The sequence below is a fragment of the Pleurodeles waltl genome, chromosome 5 (assembly GCF_031143425.1).
Source record: "Pleurodeles waltl isolate 20211129_DDA chromosome 5, aPleWal1.hap1.20221129, whole genome shotgun sequence".
Taxonomy (NCBI): Eukaryota; Metazoa; Chordata; class Amphibia; order Caudata; family Salamandridae; genus Pleurodeles; species Pleurodeles waltl.
Window position 1 is genome coordinate 298,023,956 of NC_090444.1, and position 18,360 is coordinate 298,042,315.

Consider the following 18,360-nt stretch of genomic DNA (forward strand, 5'->3'; position numbering starts at 1 on the left):
GCTCCGGGGTCCCCGCAGGCGCGCGGAACTATTCAGTGCTTATGACTATCATGGAAATACCCCTACGAGAGAACTGGAGTTACAGGTAAGAAACCATTCCTTCTTCCCTCTCTACCTATCACAAATCAATACAAACTAACCTATCAAAGCATAGTGCTTAGCTTCTACTTTTAGTGACCCATTTGACTAAAGATGAAGAGTTTCTCTAGGATAGTGTATCTCACGATCTCTTGAATCTGGATATGTTAAACTCAATACAGTTCTAAGAATACTTTCCTTTGTAGGTCGAGGCACCGCTACATTTGATGGAACAGCAATTGCTAATGCGGTTGTAAAAGAACTTGCTCAAAATATAAAATGTCGCACTTTGTTTTCTACACACTACCACTCTTTGGTGGAGGATTATTCACACAACGCAACAGTACGTCTTGGCCATATGGTAGGTGCAAATTTTTTATTTTTTGATGTACATTAATATCTTAACTTCTTGAAAGTTGTACATTACTCCTTGTTGATTGCCTAAACATTACTGTGTTAACACAACTATCTAAAATTACTAGATTTTAGCAACATGGCGCTGAACTGTGATTTAGAATATGTGCTTGACTTTGAAAAGAGGTGTGCAGTTCTGCTTATTTCCCCCTCTTTTGTAAAACCTCCAGAACAATCCCGCATTTGACAACTGTAGTGAGCATCGGTGCATACACTTATTTATTTCAGTGAACAGTATGACCACAAGCCTTCCAGATTATTTTCTTTGACTGTTTAATACAGCTTTCCTTTTATTCAGTTTTCGCTTTGTTCACCAGTTTGAACTGATGAAAGGAAAGGATATATTCCCCAAACTTAAATGTAATTTCATCTTTGAACTTGTCTCCTATAGTCACATAGAATACATCTCTACTGCAACATTTATTAGGAAGAGTATGAACACTTTATGCGAAACGGGGCAAATTATAGTGATGTGAACCAAAATGTAGTTCTTGAAGTGATTGCTAAAGATACTAAGGTTTGATTTAATTCTTTTCAGTTGCTGCAAAAAACACCCTTAAATTAATCCTCCAGACCTCTTATGAAGAGTTTACTTGGCAGTGGTTGTGAACTTGCTTTGAGAAGTCTGTCTCATTTGTTCTTGTTATGGGTAGTGGAGAAGAAGGCAGAGGCTCTCTAGTACACTTAATCATCAGAAGCTAAAAAACTGTTGCTGAATATTCTGCCACCTCTGCAAACAAAACGATGTAGAGAATTGAATACATTTTGTATTTATATGGCACTTCATACTCTTGATGAGTCACTAAAGCACACTTACTAGTAAACGCTAGTCCTAGGAGTGAGCTTGGATGAAAGTATTGGCTTCTGGTATGTTTTATGTGCCAAGTGTTTTGATGTCATATGTGACGACCAGTGTTGTACTATCAACGTGTTGCTGTCCCTGCAGTGTGAGGTAATAAGGTGTCAGAATATGAATGTGAAATGTGTTCAGGCATTGTGGCCTATGTTAGTAGTGTATTGGTGATGCAAGTCTGAGGTTAGGGTAAAAGCTTGGTATAATAATCCATTATGCGTGGAATGAAGCGAAGGTCATTGTGCTGGGTGAGCATAGCGTGGTGCCCTCCATTCTTGTGGGTGATTTAATGTCGATTCAGTCATGGCCCAAATAGTTACACCCACTAAAGCAGATTCAGAATGTAATATGAAGCCTATTTAAATGTGTCTAAAACTAATTTAAACGTATCCAAAGGTAAAACAGCATGCATGTAACTAGTTCTACAGCTAAAGGTGTAAGGCAAAATGATGGAGTCCAGTGTATAAGGTGTTGTGGGGCCCTTGAGAGACTCCCTTATGTTTATAGTCCTGAGGCAGGAGGAGGGGGGCCTCATGAAGGGTGTGGGCCCCCTTGCCCTAGTGGAGCCTGCATTATACCCCTGACTACAGCATGGGTATCTTTAGCAACACAAAAGGATGATGGATGGAGTGCTGAACAATGCAAATACTCCCCAGTCACGGATCTGGGTTCAATCCATCTTTCTTTTGCTCACCATGCCACCCCAGTCTTGACCCTGTTCCTTATGGGAACAGTCCAGCCTGAACTGCCAGGCCAGGTCCTCCCTGGACCAGAAACAAGCATCCTGGGACCAGTTTCAGGGTATCACCCTTCATCCGCCAGGCTAGCTTGATTCCAGTGCCATAGTGAGCATGGGACCCACATCTGGGCATACCCTTCCCACTTACAGCAACTTTAGCAACACCAAAGGATGATGGACTGAGTGCTGAACAATGCAAACACTCACCCCCAGTCACAGATTTGGGTTTAATCCAACGTTCTTTTCGGTGAATAGTGCATAGAAGCAAAAAGTGCCAACTGTGGTTATCTAGGCGTGCTGGACCAGGACAAAGTCAGGCTGACCGTGATGGAGCGCAAGCCGGCTACAGGGACCCACCTGGGCCAGCTGAACACAGTACCTTTAAATCCTGGTGCACGGTCTGCACTGTGTGGCTCTACAAGGCTTTGCGTTCTCAGGTCTGTTCTGACAAGCTGTGTGGCAAGGCTTTGCGGGGCTTGGTATCGCTTTGCGTTGATACCAGGGAGCTGTGCGCTGAGGCTTTGCAGGGCTGGCTGCTGCTTTGTGTAGGAAGCTGGCGTGGTGTGTACCATTGCAGTCACACAGTACTTACACACACAAGAAAGAAAACACTTGGTTGTACAAAAAGAAAGGTACTTTACTTTTGGAACACCGTATCAGAAAATACTAGAGGCAGCCCTCCAACAGGAGGTAAGTAAATAATATATATATATATATGTGTGTGTGTGTATATATATATATGTATGTGTGTGTATATATATGTATGTATGTGTATATATATGTATGTATGTTTGGTGGCATGTGTAGCTGCAGATACACATGCTGTGCATTATCCTGCCATCTAGTGTTGGGCTCGGAGTGTTACAAGTTGTTTTTCTTCGAAGAAGTCTTTATGAGTCACGAGACCGAGGGACTCCTCCTATTTCGGCTCCATTGCCGATGGGCGTCGACTCCATCTTAGATTTTCTTTTCGCCATCGGGTTCGGACGTGTTCCTCTTCGCTCTGTGTTTCGGTTCGGAAAAGTTGGTTAACATTTGGAAAATTTGACGGTATTGTTTGCGCTCTGTATCAGGTTAGCAATAGCACATCGACACTGAAGAAAAGAGCTCCGGCGGCCCTTCAGGGCTTCCACTCCCCGGCGGGGCCTTGTCGGCCCGACCGCGTGCGTCTTCAAGGCTCATGGAACAGACCCCATTCCGCTTCTGCCCCAAATGCCACACTAAGTATCCTTATACAGACCAGCATTTGGTCTGTCATTTGTGTTTGTCCCCCGAACACAACGAGGATACCTGCGAGGCCTGTCGGGCATTTCGGTCGAAGAAAACGCTAAGGGGCCGGAGAGCTCGAAGGCTTCAAATGGTGTCGACGCCGGTTGGACATCCAGACGTGGAAGAAGAGGAGACCTTCTCCATTCCTGATTCGGACTCGGACGAGACAGAGTGCGCAGCCTGCAAGGCAACCAACCGTGAGTAAAACAGGCCCGGCCAAAACTCACTCCAGTTATGAAAGCCTAGGGGACGCCACCGCCATCAGGCCATGGCTTTAACCGTAAGCACGGTGACAAAGCATCAGCACCGAAAAAGGGCACACACCAGCCGAAGACATCCGACTCCGGTCGAGATACCGGCACAGAGTATACTCTGCACCGAGATACCGGCTCCGACCAAACTCTGCACCGAGATACCGGCTCCGACCAAACTCTGCATCGAGAGATCGAAACCTAAAAAAAAAGTTGCTTCAGAGCCAAAAAAACACTGCTGAAAAGGTTTCGGTGCTGAAACATCCAGCCTCTGAGCCAAAACAAAGCTCCTATACTGAGGAACAAGGCCTTTCCTCACAACTACAAGGCCATAAATTTGGACAAGAACTAGACGGGAGAGCCAGACTATACACAGAGGAGGCTCCATATACAGAAGGACACCGGGAAAATAAGAACTCTTCCCCCAATTAAAATGAAGCGGAAACTAGCTTTCCATGAAACAGAAAAGCATCCAAAAGCAAAGGTGGCTAAAGAAAAAACACCACCACGTTTTTCACCACAGCCACCTCCACCGCACTCACCACAACTGTCCCCAATTGCAACACCTCCAATGATGCAAATCCCAACGCACACAGGGATCAGCCAAGATGACCCAGATGCATGGGATCTCTACGATGCACCAGTATCTGATAATAGTCCGGAATGCTACCCGGCAAGACCATCACCACCTGAAGACAGCACTGCTTACATGCAGGTGGTCTCCAGAGCAGCTACTTTTCATAACGTAGCACTGCATTCCGAACCTATAGAGGATGACTTTTTATTTAATACCCTGTCATCAACACATAGTCAATACCAAAGTTTGCCTATGTTACCAGGCATGTTAAAACACGCTAAACAGGTGTTTCAAGACCCAGTCAAAGGCAGAGCCATTACACCTAGGGTCGAGAACAAGTACAAACCTCCCCCTACGGACCCTGTGTACATAACGCAACAGCTAACTCCTGACTCAGTGGTAGTAGGAGCAGCCCGGAAAAGGGCAAACTCAGACTTTTGGGGATGCACCACCACCCGACAAGGAAAGTCGGAAGTTCGATGCAGCAGTGAAAAGGATAGCAGCACTGGCAGCCAATCAATGGCGAATTGCCAATTCACAAGCTTTATTGGCAAGATACGACAGGGCACATTGGGACGAAATGCAACATTTCATTGAACACCTTCCCAAAGAGTTTCAGAAGCGTGGCCAACAGGTTGTGGAGGAGGGCCAAGGTATTTCCAACAACCAAATAAGATCTGCAATGGACTCAGCAGACACAGCCGCCAGAACAGTAAACACAACAGTTACCATTCGGAGACACGCATGGCTACGCACCTCCGGATTTAAGCCAGAGATCCAGCAGGCTGTGCTGAATATGCCTTTTAATGGACAACAACTGTTTGGGCCGGAGGTGGACACAGCTATAGAAAAGCTAAAGAAAGACACTGATACAGCCAAAGCCATGGGTGCGCTCTACTCTCCACACAGCAGAGGCACCTTTAGGAAGCCACACTTTAGAGGGGGGTTTCGGGCCCAAAGCACAGAGCCTTCCACCTCACAGGCTAGACCCACATACCAGGGCCAATACTAAAGAGGAGGCTTTCAGGGACAATATAGGGGTGGACAGTTCCCTAAAACAAGAGGGAAATTCCAAAGCCCAAAAACCCCACAAACTAAACAGTGACTCCAACGTCACAAATCCCCAACACAACACCAGTGGGGGGGAGACTCTCAGATTATTACCAAAATTGGAAACACATAACTACGGACTCGTGGGTCCTAAACATTATCCAACATGGTTATTGCATAGAATTCCTACAATTACCACCAAATGTGCCTCCAAAAGCGCACGTCCAAACAGCACTTGGATCTATTACAACTAGAAGTCCAAGCATTGTTACAAAAAGATGCAATCGAACTAGTACCCAAACATCAGAAAGGAACAGGTGTTTACTCCCTGTATTTCCTAATACCAAAAAAAGACAAAACACTGAGACCCATCTTAGATCTCAGAACACTAAATCTTTAGATCAAATCAGATCACTTTCACATGGTGACGCTTCAAGACGTGATTCCCTTGCTCAAACAACAGGACTACATGTCAACATTAGACTGAAGGATGCTTACTTCCACATACCTATACATCCTTCACACAGGAAATATTTAAGATTTGTAATCCAAGGAGTACATTACCAATTCAAAGTGTTACCGTTCGGGATAACAGCACCAAGAGTATTCACGAAATGCCTTGTGGTAGTAGCTGCACATATCGGGAGACAGCACATACACGTATTCCCTTACCTAGACGATTGGTTAATAAAAACCAGCACTCAGCAACAGTGTCGTCAACACACAAAATACGTCATAGAAACCCTTCACAAGTTAGGGTTCGCAAACTACCAAAAATCACATTTACAACCGTGTCAAATACAATACTTAGGAGCAACAATCAACATACAAAAAGGGATTGCCACTCCAAGTCCACAAAGGGTACAAGCATTCCAAAACGTAATACTAAACATGCACCCAAACCAACACTATCAAGTAAGGTTTGTGATGAAACTTCTAGGCATTGTCTTCATGCATAGCCATTGTCCCAAACGCAAGACTACACATGCAGCCCTTACAACAGTGCCTAGCAACACAATGGACACAAGCACAGGGTCAACTTCAAGATCTAGTGTTGATAAACCGCCATACATATTCCTCTCTTCAATGGTGGAATCCTATACATTTAAACCAAGGGCGGCCATTCCAAGACCCTGCGCCTCAATACGTGATCACAACAGATGCTTCCATGATGGGGTGGGGAGCACACCTCAACCTGCACAGTATACAGGGACAATGGGACGCTCATCAAAGCCAGCTTCATATAAATCATCTAGAACTACTAGCAGTGTTTCTAGCATTGAAAGCATTCCAACCGTTAATAGCACACACACACATTCTTGTCAAAACAGACAACATGACAACAATGTATTACCTAAACAAACAGGGAGGGACACACTCATTACAGCTGTGTCTCTTAGCACAAAAGATTTGGCATTGGGCGATTCACAATCACATTCGCCTAATAGCACAGTACATCCCAGGAATTCGAAACCAGTTAGCAGACAAGATCAGTCGAGATCACCAACAAATCCACGAATGGGAAATTCATCCCCAGTTACTACAAACTTACTTTCAAGACTGGGGAACACCGCTAATAGACCTATTCGCAACAAAAGAAAACGCAAAATGAAAAAACTTCGCGTCCAGGTACCCACACCCTCGCTCCAAGGGCAATGTGTTATGGATGAGTTGGTCAGGGATATTTGCTTACGCTTTCCCCCTCTCCCACTCCTTCCGTATCTAGTGAACAAGTTGAGTCAAAACAAACTCAAACTAATACTAATAGCACCAACTTGGGCTCGCCAACCATGGTACACGACACTACTAGACCCGTCAGTAGTACCTCATATAAAACTACCAAACAGACCAGATCTGTTAACTCAACACAAACAACAGATCAGACGCCCGAATCCAGCATCGCTCAATCTAGCAATCTGGCTCCTGAAATCTTAGAATTTGGACATTTAGACCTTACACAAGAATGTATGGCGGTCATTAAACAAGCTAGGAAACCTACTACAAGACATTGTTACGCAAATAAATGGAAAAGATGTGTTTATTACTGCCATAATAATCAAATTCAACCACTACATGCGTCCACAAAAAACATTGTAAGCTACTTATTACACTTACAAAAATCAAAGCTAGCTTTTTCTTCTATTAAAATACATCTCACAGCAATATCTGCCTATCTGCAGATTACACATTCAACATCACTTTTTAGAATCCCAGTCATAAAAGCATTTATGGAGGGTCTAAAGAGAATCATACCCCCAAGAACACCACCAGTTCACTCATGGAACCTCAATATTGTATTAACACGACTCATGGGTCCACCATTTGAACCCATGCACTCTTGTGAGATGCAATACTTAACCTGGAAAGTAGCCTTTCTAATAGATATCACATCTCTTAGAAGAGTAAGTGAAATACAAGCATTTACCATACAAGAACCCTTTATACAAATACACAAACAAAGTGGTTCTACGCACAAATCCAAAGTTTTAAACAAAAGTTATATCACCGTTCCACCTAAATTAAACTGTGGAACTCCCAGTCTTTTTTCCACAACCAGACTCAGTAGCCGAAAGAGCATTACATACATTAGACATCAAAAGGGCACTAATGTATTACATTGATAGAACAAAACAATTTTGCAAAACAATTGTTTGTAGCCTTTCAAAAACCTCATGCAGGAAATACAGTATCCAAACAAGGCATTGCCAGATGGATAGTGAAATGTATTCAAACTTGCTATGTTAAAGCAAAGAGAGAACTGCCTATTACACCAAAAGCACACTCCATTAGGAAAAAAGGCGCCACAATGGCCTTTCTAGGAAATATACCTATGACAGAAATTTGTAAGGCAACCACATGGTCTACGCCTCATACATTCACAAGACATTACTGTGTGGATGTGTTAACAACACAAGCCACAGTAGGACAGGCAGTATTACGAACATTATTTCAAACAACTTCAACTCCTACAGGCTAAACCACCGCTTTTGGGAGATAACTGCTTACTAGTCTATGCGCAGCATGTGTATCTGCAGCTACACATGCCACCGAACGGAAAATGTCACTTACTCAGTGTACATCTGTTCGTGGCATGAGACGCTGCAGATTCACATGCGCCCTCCCGCCTCCCCGGGAGCCTGTAGCCGTTATAAGTTGATCAGAATTTTTATGTATATATATGTATGTATGTATGTGTGTGTATATATATATATATATATATATATATATATATATATATATATATATATATATATATATAAATAACATATTAATAAAACTTGTAAATATAAATCACTTTTAGACACATTATGTACATACATACTTACTCAATTGCATGGGCACTATTACTAGATACACAACTCATACCTCACCCTCTGCGGGAAAAACAATCTAAGATGGAGTCGACGCCCATGCGCAATGGAGCCGAAATGGGAGGAGTCCATCGGTCTCGTGACTCAAAAAGACTTCTTCGAAGAAAAACAACTTGTAACACTCCGAGCCCAACACTAGATGGCAGGATAATGCACAGCATGTGAATCTGCAGCGTCTCATGCCACAATGCCACAAACAGATGTACACTGGGTAAGTGACATTTTCCACACACACACACACACACACACACACAGCATTAAAAAGTTTAAAAAAACAGTGTACAATAGCAATAAGCAATAGTAGCCTTAGAGGGAGCCCAAACCATATGCTAAGAAAGTGGAATGCAAACACAGGGCCCGCACCAAGGTAAGTAAATCGTGTAGAGGGGAGCTAGGAGTACTAGGAAACCAAATTGTTATATAATGTAGTCCCATGTCGTCAGAGGCCCAGGAGTTGCAGGAGGGAGTGCTGGGGGCTGGAGCTAAACATCACCTGAAGTTCCCCTTGGAGGTGAAGCAAACATGCCTTGGCAGCTGCAAGGACGTGGTGCACGGGGGTACTGTCTTGTGTGGAGTGGAAAGGACTTACCACCACCAAAGTGCGACAGCTGGTAGAGGACACCAAGGGAGACTCTCCGGACCACCACCCATGATGCAAGACCCACACCACTCAGGATAAGGGAAGATCCACGCAGCCAGTTGTCGATGCAGCCAGGTACCTGTAGTTACAAGGGAGTGATGCCTTCACCCCAAGGGAGATTCCTTCTTCTTGTGCAGGCTGAAGAGTTGCAGTCTTCTTAGGATGCACAGCCAGGAAAATGTTGCAAAGCTGGCAGTAGTTACAGATACAATGTTGCAAAAGAGTCTTCCTTGCGGATCTGCAGCTTGTACATTCTTGGAGAGTCCAGTCGCGGTTCCTGAGGCCAGATGTTGAAGCAGAGTCCTGCTGGAGACTTGCAAGCCGAATCTGAGGACCCACCCCTGAGGGGGCTTGGTCACCTAAGCAGGTAACTACCTATCTGAGGGGGCCTCGGACGTCACCTGCCTGGCCTGGCCTGGCCTGGCCACTCAGTTGCTCCCTGTGTTCCCTGTCAACCTTGACTCCAAGATGGGAAAACCCAGGGACCCTCTGGAGGAGCTCTGAGCACCACCCCTGTGATGGACAGGGGAGTGATCACGCCCCTTACCGTTGTCCAGTTTCGCGCCAGAGCAGACATTTGAGGGGGTGGTGATTTATGCACAGAAGGCACCAAAGGTGCCCTTCAAACAAACCAGTGGTTTGGGGATGCTACCCCCTCTCAAGTCAGTCACACCTATTTCCAAAGGGAGAGGGTACAACACCCCTTTCCCAGAGGAAATCCTGTATTCTGCCTTCCTGGGGTTGATCAGCTCAAGCAGTAGGAGGGCAGAAACCTGTCTGAGGAGTGGCAGCAGCTTGGGCTGCCTGCAAAACTCTAACACCGGTGGTAGCAATGCTGGTAGCAATGGGGGTCCTCTAAGGAGCCCACAGAGTGCATGGAATCATACTTCCAATACTTGCAACAGTATTTGGGTATGATTCAGACATGTTTGATACCAAACATGCCCAGGTGCGGAGTTACCATTATGTAGCTAGACATAAGTAGTGATCTATGTCCAGTATATATATAAAATGGCGTCTCTGCACTCACGAAGTCCAGTAAAATCGAGCTGGAGTTCATGGGGGCACCTCTGCTACACACAGGTACCTGCACCCTGCCCTTTGGGCTGAGAGGGCCTACCATAGAGGTGACTTGCAGTGACCTGGTGCAGTTACCTGTAGAGAAACTGGGTGCATGCACCCGGTTCATGCAGATTCCAATGGCAGGCTTGCAGAGCCCTTTGCATGGACTCCCGATGGGTGGCAGAATAACTGCTGCAGCCCATAGGGATCCCCTGGAACCCCAATACCCTGGGTACCATATACGAGGGACTTACATGGGGGCACCAGTATGCTAATTGTGGGGAGAAAAGGTTCTCTTCCAGGGGTATCCTCATCAAAGTCAGAAACATTGAATATTCCCACCCCCGTGCGGGGACCCCGGAGCATACATAAAATACACACATGTAAAAGTATGAAATATGCACGAAAAAAAAAAATATATATATATATATAATTTTTAATAGACAATTTTCATACCAAACTCATTTATACGTGTGTACAACAGCAATGCAGACTATATTCATAAACAGGCTAAAATGCTTTCTTTCTATGGAGTTTTTTTTAAAAATTTTTTTTTTTAACCCCTTAGCTGCTGGGCCTTCCCCCCCCCAGTGCTGAGCCCTTTTTTGGCTATTTGGGGTAGTTCGCGCTTAGGGCTTCATAACTTTTTGTCCACATAAGCTAACCACGCCAAATTTGCGTCCTTTTTTTCCAACATCCTAGGGATTCTAATGGTACCCAGAGTTGGTGGTTTCCCCTGGAGGAGACCAAGAAAATAGCCAAAATACAGTGAAAATTTTGTTTTTTCCAAAAAAATGGGAAAAAAGGGCTGCCGAAGAAGGCTTGTGGTTTTTTCCCTGAAAATGCCATCAACCAAGGGTTTCTGGTGCTGAAATCACTATCTTCCCACCTTTCAGGAACGGGCAGACTTGAATCAGAAAACCGAATTTTTCAACACAAATTTGGCATTTTACTGGGACATACCCCATTTCTACTATATTTGGTGCTTTCAGCCTCCTTCCAGTTAGTGACAGGAATGGGTGTGAAACCAATGCTGGATCCCGGAATGCTAAACATTTCTGAAAACTAGACAAAATTCTGAATTCAGCAAGGGGTCATTTGTGTAGATCCTACAAGGTTTTCCTACAGAAAATAACAGCTGAAATAAAAAAATATTGAAATTGAGCTGAAAACAACAGCCATTTTTCTTTATGTTTTACTCTGTAACTTTTTCCTGCGATGTCAGATTTCTGAAAGCAATATACCGTTACGTCTGCTGGACTCTTCTGGTTGCGGGGATATAAAGGGCTTGTAGGTTCATCAAGAACCCTAGGTACCCAGAGCCAATAAATAAGCTGCACCCTGCAGTTGGTTTTCATTCTATACTGGGTATACAGCAATTCATTTGCTGAAATATGAAGAGTGAAAAAGAGGTATCAAGAAAACCTTTGCATTTCCAAAATGGGATCAAGATAAGGTTTTGAGGAGCAGTGGTTATTTGCACATCGCTGAATTCCGAGGTGCCCATACTAGCATGTGAATTGCAGGGCATTTCTCAAATAGACGTCTTTTTTACACACTCTCTTATATTTGGAAGGAAAAAATGTAGAGAAAGATAAGGGGCAATAACACTTGTTTTGCTATTCTGTGTTCCCCCAAGTCTCCCGATAAAAATGATACCTCACTTGTGTGGGTAGGCCTAGTGCCCGCGACAGGAAATGCCCCAAAACACAACATGGACACATCCTATTTTTTTAATAGAAAACACAGCTGTTTTTTCCAAAGTGCCTACCTGTAGATTTTGGCCTCTAGCTCAGCCGGCACATAGGGAAACCTACCAAACCTGTGCATTTCTGAAAACTAGAGACCTAGGGGAATCCAAGGAGGGGTGACTTGCGGGGCTCGGACCAGGTTCTGTTACCCAGAATCCTTTGCAAACCTCAAAAAGTGGCCAAAAAAACAAGTTTTCCTCACATTTCGGTGACAGAAAGTTCTGGAATCTGAGAGGAGCCACAAATTTCCTTCCACCCGGCGTTCCCCTAAGTCTCCCGATAAAAATGATACCTCACTTGTGTGGGTAGGCCTAGCGCCCGCGACAGGAAATGCCCCAAAACAGAACGTGGACACATCACATTTTTTCATAGAAAACAGTGCCTACCTGTGGATTTTGGCCTCTAGCTCAGCCGGCACCTGGGGAAACCTAGCAAACCAGCACATTTTTGTAAACTAGAAACCCAGGGGAATCCAAGATGAGGTGACTTGTGGGGCTCGGACCAGGTTCTGTTACCCAGAATCCTTTGCAAACCTCAAAATGTGGCTAAAATACCACGTTTTCCACACATTTCGGTGACAAAGTTCTGGAATCTGAGGGGAGCCACAAATTTCCTTCCACCCAGCGTTCCCCCAAGTCTCCCGATAAATATGATACCTCACTTGTGTGGTTAGGCCTGGTGCCTGCGACAGGAATAGATCACACAACGGTCAATGTTGGTCCTTACGTGAGGCAGCTGTTGACCCTGGGGTGATCCATTCCTGACACAGGCACTAGGTGTAGGCACTCAAGTGGGGTAGTGTTTTTATCAGGACAGGTGAGGAGTCACTGGGTGGTAGGAATGTTGTGGATCCCAGCATATTCCTGTAGTTTGTGTGACAGAAATGCAAGAAAAATAGAGTTTTTTCTCAACATTTCAGCTTTGCAGGGTATTCTGGGTAAGAAAACTTTGGGGAATCCACACAAGTCACACCTCTGTGGACTCCCCCCGAATGTCTAGTTTCCAGAAATGTTTGGGTTTAGTGTGTTTCTCTATATGGCCGCCGAATCCAGGACCAAAAACACAGGTGCCTGCCTTACAAAACCAGTTTGTTTTGCCATAGACAATTTTGATGTCTCCACAATATGATTTGGGTGGTGGAATTTGGGGCTGAACTAAATTGGTGAGCTCCCAAGAGAGCACTCTCTCTCTGCTTGCCGCCGCATTCACCTGCTCTCTGGGTTGGCCTAACCCACTATTACCCAGTTGCACGAACAGCTTGCGAAGAGACAGCAGGACTGTCCTCATCACCTCCCTCATAATGTACTGGAAGAGGAGTTTTCGAATGGGACTCCTCTGACTGAAAAATCACTCCCAGAGTCTGCGCCATTGTCCTATCCCTCAGATGCTGTCTCAGTATCTGATGTCTCAGTCTCTGATCCTATGTCAGAGCGGTCCTCTATAACCAGAGTGCAGGCAGCAGTCATCCATCAAGATGCCATCTCTGCTATTGGCTAAACTGTTGCTCTAAAACACTAGCCTACGTAGACAGTCACAAAATCGATGGTGTGTGTGAGATACGTGCAACAGTAGAGGCCACCTTACCTGCGCTTCTTCCCTCAATCAGCACGTACTTTCAAGACACTCAAAAAACACCTTGTCACATACCATTCGTCACAGTCTTTAGCACCTCCTGCGCCCAGTCCAACAATCATTATTGGTGCTCCCACTCCCTCCTCCTCGGATTCCCTCATTACCACCCAGCAAAAGTGCCCTTCATCTCTCCATAGACTTTACTAATGTACTCAGCTATTTACATAAAATACAGATGTGCTCTTTGCAGTAGGCATATAAACCTTCTGCGCTTCTTTATGGCACTAAAACTGCCACTAGACAAGTCGGACCCTTTTCCCCCCCAGGGAAACCACACACATATTGACAAAAGTGATGTATATATGACAGCCAACCACCTGAAACTCAACTCAAGCAAAACCAAAATAATCCTCTTTGGCCCTCACCAAAAAAACCTGGGACCCCCCATGGTGGCCCACCACGCTAGGCCCTGCACCCACCCCCGCCAACTACGCACGCAACCTCAGCATCATCCTAGACTCCTCCCTCTCTATGACCCAACAAATCAACGCTCTTACCTCCTCATGCTTCAACAAACTCCGTATACTGAAAAACATTAAAATGGATCCCCACAGAGACCAGAAAAACTGTCACTCACGCACTCATCAGCAGCAGGCTTGATTACAGAAACGCCCTCTACGCCGGCACCACTCTAAAACTCAAGTGCAAACTACACGCATCCAGAACTCAGCAGCACGACTCATCCTCGACCTCCACCGACACGAACACATCTCTCCACACCTCAAATCCCTCCACTGGCTCCCCATTGACAAAAGGATCACCTTCAAGATCCTCATCCTCACACACAAATCACTCCACAACACAGGCCCTGCCTACCTCAACGAGAGTCACCTTCCACACCCCCACACGAAACGTCCGTTCAGCTGACCTCTCTCTCGCCTCTGACCCCCGCATCAAACACACCACTACCGGGGGCAGATCCTTCTCCTACATTGCACCCAAAACATGGAACGCACTCACAACCCACATTCGCAAGACCCAAAACCTACTTCTTTTCAGGAAGGGCCTCAAAACCTGGCTTTTTGAACAGTGAACCTCCTAGCCCCTTTCCCTCCCCCCCGTCCCCCCCCCAGCGCCTTGAGACCCTCACAGGTGAGTAGCGCGCTTTATAAATCTCTTTGATACAGATCTACCTATATATATATATATATATATATATATATATATATATATATATATATATATATATATATATATATATCTACATAGATATATCTATAGATATATCCATGTACCTAGATATATCTATCTACATAGATATATATATATAGATATATACATATATTTTTTTTTAGTTGTTGTATGGTTTCCTTGGGGGCCAAAATGGCCCCCAGGGAAACCCTACAACATCTAAAAAAAAAAATTGCCCCCACAGGGGGTCAACCTGCCCACGGGCGACCCCCTGTCATTTCATTTTTCTTTTTTTTTCGCGCCCCCCCCCCCCCCCTCCCCAGGGGGCACCTACCTTTTTATTTTTTTAGGAAAATTATCCGGGGGGGGGGGCGGCCCGTTTTCCGGGGGGGGGGGGGCTGCCCCCCAAAAGTGAAATCCCTGGTGTCTAGTGGGGTTTCCTGGCCCCCGATCGCAGCTGTGCTGCGATCGGGGGCCAGGAAACCGTTTCAGAAGGCCTCAGAAGAAAGGAGAGACTCTCCCCTTTCTTACGAGGCCTTTTCAAAATGTTTCCTGACCCCCCCGATCGCAGCTGTGCTGCGATCGGGGGAGCCAGGAAACCTTAAAGTGTTTCCTGGCCCCCAATCGCAGCACAGCTGCGACCGGGGGCCAGGAAACACTTTCAGGAAGGCCTCGTAAGAAAGGGGAGACTCTCCCCTTTCTTACGAGGCCTTCCCGAACGTGAAAAAGGCCGTTATCCCCATGAAAGCAGGAAGCGGCCGCAAGGCTGCTTCCTGCTTTCATGGGGAAAACACCTTTGCAACGTCACAAAGGGGCGGGTGGGGGGCGGGGGGAGACACGGTAGCTTCCGTGTCTCCCGCGGGGGGGGAAAAAATAAAAAATAAATCCTCGGGTGCGACGCACCCGAGGATTTATTAATGCCCTTCCTGGTGTCGGCCACTGGTCGTGACCCGCACCAGGGAGGGTGTGTGGGCGTCGGCCAGTGGCCGACGCCCGCATTTAAGAGGTTAATATAACAGTCCCTTTCAAAATTGCAATAAGAGAAACTTTCCAAAGCCCCATAGCTGGGCCCAGGGAAGTAAGCATTAGCAACATCGGTGAAAAGTGCTCATTCGCCGTCGAAGGCCTCGCATCCCTCGAGGCGATAGACGTTGTCTTCCGTGCCATCAACGGCGAGAACAAAGACATCTGTCGTTGGCAGCCCATCACTCGACGGCGTGGCCCACGACGTGGAGCAGGTCGCGGTCAAGGGACCACCGGTCACCGTCGAGGCGCTAGACGTCGAGACCAGAGCAGTCAGTGGTACTCCCTTCGTCGTTGCAACTTTCGACGTCGACACAGGTGTTGCCTATCTCACAGGGAGAAGAGCGTTGGCTACCGCCGGCTGATAAGAACACTCCAAGTCCAGTGGTCTCCATAAGGAGTGGTTCGTCTGGGCGGTCGAGAGTCGCTTTGTCTGGGCACATCTCGCCCATCAACTTATCGCCAAGGTGGTTGGAAAGTCTTAATAAAACTACTGCTTCTGCTTCTCCAGACTCGCAATACTCAAGAATGTACTCGCCTTCGGCTTCTCTCCCGAGGACACCATCCCCAACAGTGCGGACAGAACAGGCTTGTTCCGCATCTTGCCAGTCTGCCACTAGGCCTTGGCGAGCTGCAACAAGAACTCGGAGCAGGTCACGCTCCCAGAGAAGATCCAGATCAAGATCACAGTCACAGAAAGTCTCCTTCTTGGTCCACATCGTTTGGGTCTTCAGTAAGAGGGTACTCCCAGACTAACGGATTCTCCACCAGCTAGAGTTTCCCCGGTGGACGACATTACAACTTTTAACGAGGTGCTTCTCGGGAGCACAGAAATTGAATATTGAGGTCCCGTAGCCTTCAACCTCCTCAACCGTAATCTTTGAAACCCTGCAAAACAGGGCGGTTTCAAAGAAATTGTTACCGCTGGTGCCTGGCCTTCTACAACCAACCATGGACACCTTTTTAGCACCAGCCAACCTCCGATCAAGATCCTTTGTTTCTCAGGACTGATCCACCGCCAGACTGTCATATTGGCTGCAGCCCGGAAGACGCACTCAGTGGCATCATCCTCCACGGTTCCACGGACAAGGAGAGTAGACACCTGGACTCTCTGGGGAGAAAAATGTGTGGCACGGCGGCTTCCATGATGAAGGTTTCAAACGCCTCCACACTCCTAGGCAGATACGATCGCTCACTCTGGGACTCACTAAGCAGGTTTACAGAAAAATTGCCTAGAGAGGACAGTCAGGATTTTCAGGAGATCCTTCAGGAGGGAAGTCTGGTCTCCAATCAGGTCATCAGTGCGGCAGCAGATGGTGCAGACTTGGCAGCACATGGTTACGCGCATGGGGTCTGTGTGAGAAGGTCTTCCTGGCTAAGACTCACAGGATTGAAGCAGGAAGCGCAGCAGCGTATCCTAAACCTTCCGTTTAACGGAAACTCGTTTTTTGGAACCCACACAGATGAGATGGCACGTATGAAAGCGGAGGTGGACACCATGAGGGCAGTGGGCCTCAAGAGAAGGAAGGACTTCAGGCGAAGATATAGGCCTTACGACAGGCACCCCTTCCAACAGAGGGTTCAAACCCCTCATTGGTCCCAGAGGCCACAACAGAAACAAGGGTGTCCACTTTTCCAGTCTCGTAAAGCCACAAGAGATCGAGGGTCAAGCAGACCACAGCAGTCTACCCCCAAAGCTCCCGCAAAACAATGAGGATTTGCTTCCCTTAATACCGTGCACCACTCCGGTTGGGAAGTATCACAGCGTTCATTCACCAGTGGCGTGGCATAACAAAAGACAAATGGGTGCTCAACATTGTAGAGAATGGGTACTCTCTTCTTTTCCGGCAACCTCCTCCGCACTTGCCACCAACCAAATGCAATCCGGCTCACATGACCTTATTACACAAAGAGGCTCATGCTCTGTTACAGAAAAAAGCAATGGAAAAGGTTCCAGTCACACACAGAGGGAAAGGGGTGTACTCCCGCTATTTTCTAGCAGCAAAGAAAGGTCGGGAAGGAGTTTTCAGACCGATTTATAGACTTAAGGCTCCTAAACAAGTACATAAAGAAGCAAAAGTTTAGGATGCTGGCTCTCCACCAGATTTTCCCTCAACTGCATAGAGGAGACTGGATGTGCTCCATAGATCTGCAAGATGCGTATTTTCATATACCGATCATTCCCAAACATCGAAAATCCTACGATTTCTGATAGCCTCCCAACACTATCAGTTCAAGGTGCTTCCTTTCGGCCTAAAATCTGCCCCTCGTGTTTTCTCCAAATGTGTATCAACGGTAGCGGCGCATTTAAGGAGGCAGAAGATCTTCATTTACCCATACCTAGACGACTGGCTACTGAAAGCCTCCTCTCCGGAGCAGGCGAAAAACCCTTTGGACATTGTGCTCAGTGTTTTCCGATCTCTAGGTCTACAAGTCAACTACCAAAAGTCCACCCTCATTCCAACACAAACCCTCCACTACCTGGGAGCAATACTGAATACAGAGCTCGAAAGAGTGTA

At 46.2% G+C, this 18,360-nt stretch overlaps 1 protein-coding gene across 1 annotated transcript in view; it reads left to right on the forward strand.

Annotated features, from left to right (window-relative positions):
- Positions 1-18,360, forward strand: part of MSH6 (mutS homolog 6) — a 162,680-nt gene that overhangs the window by 91,333 nt on the left and 52,987 nt on the right. Inside the window, exon 8 of the mRNA XM_069234038.1 lies at positions 285-439. Within this exon, the coding sequence (XP_069090139.1) occupies positions 285-439 (155 nt within the window). The remainder of the gene's footprint in view (positions 1-284; positions 440-18,360) is intronic.